Below are 5000 nucleotides of genomic sequence, written 5' to 3'. Positions count from 1 at the left end.
AAGGGAGTGGGAAGGATAGAAAAGGAGAGGGAGAGAGAGAGATAGAAATAGAAACAGATATCTAGATAGATGGAGAGAGAGAGAGAGAGAGACAGATAGTGAAAGCGAGAGACAGAGAGAGAAGGAAAACAGAGTATAATCTGAAACACAGACCCAACACTGCGATGATATAACCAGCCTAAGATACCAACGCAAACACCTCGCCATTTCCTCTTATTCCCAACAGTCCCGAAGACGCTCCTCTCTCCCGACTTCCTTGAGGTGGTCAACCTGGTTCCCCAAGACGCCCCCCACCCCCTCTACGACGACGCCCCCGAGAACGTGGCGCTGCTGAAGGAGATCCTGCTGGACTACCTAGTTCTCGACCCTCTCAGTATCCAGTCGACACAGTCAGGGGGACTCAGGGTTACCAACCTCGCCGGGAAGGAGCTGTTTTTCGCCGTCGACAACCAGGGTCAGTGTTGCCAAGGTTTACTGTGATATGATAAGTGGATATGGAAAGACAGATGGATAGATAGATAGTTAGATAGATGTAGATAAACAGAGAAAGATGGATGTAGACAGACGACAGTGCGAGATAGATGGGAATAGGTAGAGAGACAGATATAGATAGACGCAGAGAGACAGATATAGATAGACGGAGAGAGACAGATATAGATAGACTGAGAGATACAGCTAGACCGAGAGAGACCGATATAGATAGACGGAGAGAGACAGATATAAATAGACGGAGAGAGACAGATACAGATAGACGGAGAGAGACAGATATAGATAGACAAAGAGAGACAGATATAAATAGATAGCCAGATATAGAGACAGTTATAGATACACTGACAGAGGTAGATATATATGAAAAGAGAGAAACAGATATAGTTAAACAGACTGATTGCCACGGAGAAGCCGATATAGATAGACAAATATAGATAGATACAGATAAACAGAGATAGACAACTATATGAAGACAAAAGACTGATAAAATACATACAGTAAAACGCGCAGCCAGGCAAGAATAAAATTCCACATTTATTTATTTTATTTATTTATTTATTTATTTATGTATTCTGTTATTTATCCATCTATTTATTCGTTCATATATTTATTTATTCCTTTATTTATCCATCTATTTATTCGTTATTTTTTCATTCATTCATATGTTCACATATCCATTCACTTATTGATTTATTCATCTATTTTTTTCACTTATTCATTGATTGATTTATCTGTCTATTTATTGATTGATTTATTTATGCATCTGTGTATCGTTTATTCATTCGTTTGTTTATTTATGTATCTATTTATCATGTATTCATTCATTTATTTATTTACTTATTTATTATTATTATTTTTTAGATAACCTCTTAGTCAACGGAGTCAAGGTGGAAGCAATGGAGGTCCTCTCAGATGGAACACAGGTCTTCACACTCACGGACTTTCTCTTCGACCATCGTGAACGCGTGAACAAGGCCTTCCGAAAGCTGAACAAACAACCCTCTTTGTTCACACCGCTGGGCGAACCTTTGGGTAAGTTGAACGAAGAGAGAGAGAAGATCCGGCTGGGTTCTGAGGGTTGATGAAGCCCGTTTGAGGAGGTCAGGTGTTGGGGAGTTTGTGTTTGTTTGTCTGTTTTAATTGGTGTATTTTTTATTGGATTATTGTTGTATTTTTTGCGATTGTGTTTGCGAGTGCGTTTGGTTAACCTTGTGCGTGTGTGTTTCTTTGCTTGTGTATGGGCGTTTATGTATATTTTTTATTCGTTTAAAGGTACGCGTCGTGGGTTAAATTATCTGATCTTTTGATATCATTGCTCTCTATTTTACGTCTTCACTATCGGTTTCTTAACGTATAAGTACCATATTTTATATTATAATTCCCTATTTTATAGAATTACCTTTTATTTCCACCAGATCTCCAAGCCGAAGCTCAACCAGCTCTCAAGACAACTGAACAATTTGACGAAGTTGCTTTTGTACCAGAATTAGTTGAAGAACAAAACGGGTTCGATCGGGCTTCAGCAGAGGCTATTCAGACGCAGCCGGAGAATGATCAGATACCGTCAGAGAGTGTCAGAAAGACGGACGAAACGGCGTCGGATTCGCTCCTGACAGAAACGCAGACATTCCCGGAGACAGCGGAAGGTTTGCGAGAGCCGGAGCAGGCGCTGGTAGAAGACGGCGGTGACTTGTCTGGATCCGCGAGAGCAGAACAAGAAGCAACTCGAGCAGAGGTGGTAGCAGTTTCAGATTCGGACTTGGAACTGCTGGAATCGATTCAAGCAGGCGCGGAATCGGATCCAGCTGAGTTAGGAGATGTTCCGATAGTTCCTGGAGTTTATAGCATCCAGTCCGATCCAGTTCGGGTAGTGCTGGAAGCGGAGGAAGCACAGGTAGATCCTCTTGAAGCTGTTCCGGAAGGCGATCAGATTGCTTCGGAGTCGATTCAGATCCAAGTCGTGTCAGAAACGGATGACACGCCAATAGAACCCCTCCAAGCAGAGCCGGAAGCAGAACAAACCCTGCCAGAGCCCGCACAGGAGCAGGCAGCGTCGGAAACCGTTCAAAAACCTTCAGACTCAATTCAAGATCTTTCAGAGTTGACCCAAGCGATATCAGAGACAGACGAAGCCATGCCAAAAGCTCTCCAGACAGAGCCGGAAGTGGAACAGCCACAGGGTCCCGCAGCCGCAGAGACTACCCTGAGCCTCCCCGAAATCCCCAAGCTCGTGGACGAAGGGGAATCCTCGTCCCTCATCGACATCTGGCGCCACGCACTCAGGGCTCAGGGTCCGTCGGCTGCACTCAGGGATGCTAGAGGTAGAGTCTCCTAACTATGGTTGAAAAACGTAAAGATTAAGATAAATTCTTTTTTTAAAAGTGAAACGACTTTATCTTTTTCTTTTTATGGGCCCATGTTTATACATAACACATAAACGTTTCATGAATTGATGGTAAGATGTCACTATTATTTTTGTTTTTCTTTTGTGTGTGATTTTTTCTTTTCTTTTACGTATCAGTTCTTCCTCATTTCAAATCCATCTTCAGACGTCCACAGTGTTAAAATTCCATCATTTTTTCCTTCCTCCCAGAACCAAAGACGCTCCTATCTCCCGACTTCCTGGAGGTGGTGAACTTGGTACCCCAGGACGCCCCTCACCCCCTCTACGACGACGCCCCTGAGAACGTCGCCCTTCGCACGGAGTTCCTGCTCGATTACATGGCCCTGGATCCCATCGACGTCCAGGATCCGAAGATAGGGTCAGCCGAAGGACTCCAGGTGACCAACCTGGCGGGGAAGACACTCGCCTTTGCTGTTGATTCGGAAGGTACGAACGCCGCTTCTGTTATAAATTATGGTAAAAATGTAATGTAATGGAGTCAAATAAGATGTGTAAATGTGTATATATATTTTTTTAATATAGATATATATCTATCTACTTATCCACCTATCAATTGAGATAGATAGATAGAGGGATTAGATATAGAATAATAGATAGATCGACTGATAGGTATGCTGTCGGTACAACAGATGATTGCAGGTAAAATAAATTCTATTTCGATTGGTGTAACGTATTAATCATCGAATTGAATTTCAGAAATCTGAGAATAAGCAACGTAATCAGATACAGATTGAAAGCTGGATGCAAACACTAATCCCAAAATTTCGAATACAGAACCTAAATTAACATCTTTCAGAATGTAACTTTACTTTCTGCGAAATTGCAGGAAATTCAAGCCATGCCATTAATAGAATTCACAGTAATTGGCATAGAAAGGAAGACATACAGAGACACATACGCAGTATATTATACCCACATTATATACCGTCCAGGATATAACTTTAACTGTGAAATTCCAGCAGATCCATCCTATAACACTGGCAAAATTTTCAGCAGGTAACATAGGTAGAAAGGCAGACATACAGAGACAAAATCAACGAATGTTATACCTTATTATATAACCTCCAGAATGTAAACTTAGACCCTACGAAAGTTAAATAAGTTTACGCTATAACGACATCCAAAAGTCATAAACAGAGAGGCAGACATAGATACAGACACACAAATACCGAATACTATACCCCCGTTATATAAGTTTCACTCTCCGAAATTCCAGGAAACCTACGCATCAACAACGTGCCTGTGAAGATGATCGAGATTCTGTCCGACGGGACGCAGGTGTACACTCTGGCCGACTTCCTGTTCGAGCACCGGGCGAGGGTCGACGACGCCTTCCTGCACCTCATCAGCCAGCCGGCGGAGTTCGGGCCGCTCGGGGAGCCTCTGGGTGAGTGGGAGGGGGTGGAAGGGTTTTTTTTGGGTGAGTGGAAGGGGGCGGGAGGTTTTTTTTGGGTGAGTGGGGTTGTGGGGTTCGGGCCGCTCAGGGAACCTCTGGGTGACTTCTCTCGTTTTGGGTGAGTGGGAAGGGGTTGTCGGGGCGTTATTGAATGAGTGGGGTTGTGGGCTGTGGAGTTCGGGGTGTTTTTGGGTGAGTGGGAGCTAATGGGAGGGGTGTTTTGGGGTGATTTGGGTTGCGGGTTGTGGGGTTCGGGCCGCTCGTGGAACCACTGGGTGAGTTCCCTCGTTTTTGGGGTGAGTGGGAGGGGTGTTTTGGGTGAGTGGGAGGGGTGTTTTGGGTGAGTGGGAGGGGGTGGGAGGGGTGTTTTGGGTGAGTGGGAGGGGGTTGTCGGGGCCTTATTGGATAAGTGGGGTTGTGGGTTGTGGAGTTCGGACTATTAGGGGATTCTGGGTGTGTAGGCCTATCTGTTATCTTTTGTAGGTGGTGGGGGGATAAGAAAAACTCGATGGTGAAGAATGGGAAAATAAAAATAATATAGGACTATATAGATGTGTCAGCTTGCAGAATCTAGGCCTCTTATGGAACCTTTGATTATGTAGGCCTATGAATTCTATTTTTTCAGAAGGGGGAAGGGGGGATAAAAATGGAAAAGGGAAAAAATGGTAAAGAATGGGAAAATAGAAATAATGTAGACCTGTACAAATGTGC

General features: G+C 43.8%; 1 protein-coding gene across 2 annotated transcripts in view; it reads left to right on the top strand.

The window, feature by feature from the left end:
- The window catches only part of LOC113817607 (titin), a 15460-nt gene that overhangs the window by 9381 nt on the left and 1079 nt on the right, over nt 1-5000 (top strand). For both annotated transcript variants that reach the window (XM_070130494.1, XM_070130495.1), the window contains 5 exons: nt 227-454; nt 1351-1521; nt 1905-2810; nt 3083-3319; nt 4110-4280. In XM_070130494.1, coding sequence (XP_069986595.1) covers nt 227-454; nt 1351-1521; nt 1905-2810; nt 3083-3319; nt 4110-4280 — 1713 coding nt within the window. The remainder of the gene's footprint in view (nt 1-226; nt 455-1350; nt 1522-1904; nt 2811-3082; nt 3320-4109; nt 4281-5000) is intronic.

The sequence above is a fragment of the Penaeus vannamei genome, chromosome 15, assembly GCF_042767895.1.
Source record: "Penaeus vannamei isolate JL-2024 chromosome 15, ASM4276789v1, whole genome shotgun sequence".
NCBI classification, from domain to species: domain Eukaryota; kingdom Metazoa; phylum Arthropoda; class Malacostraca; order Decapoda; family Penaeidae; genus Penaeus; species Penaeus vannamei.
This window is presented reverse-complemented; position numbering and strand designations above follow the sequence as displayed.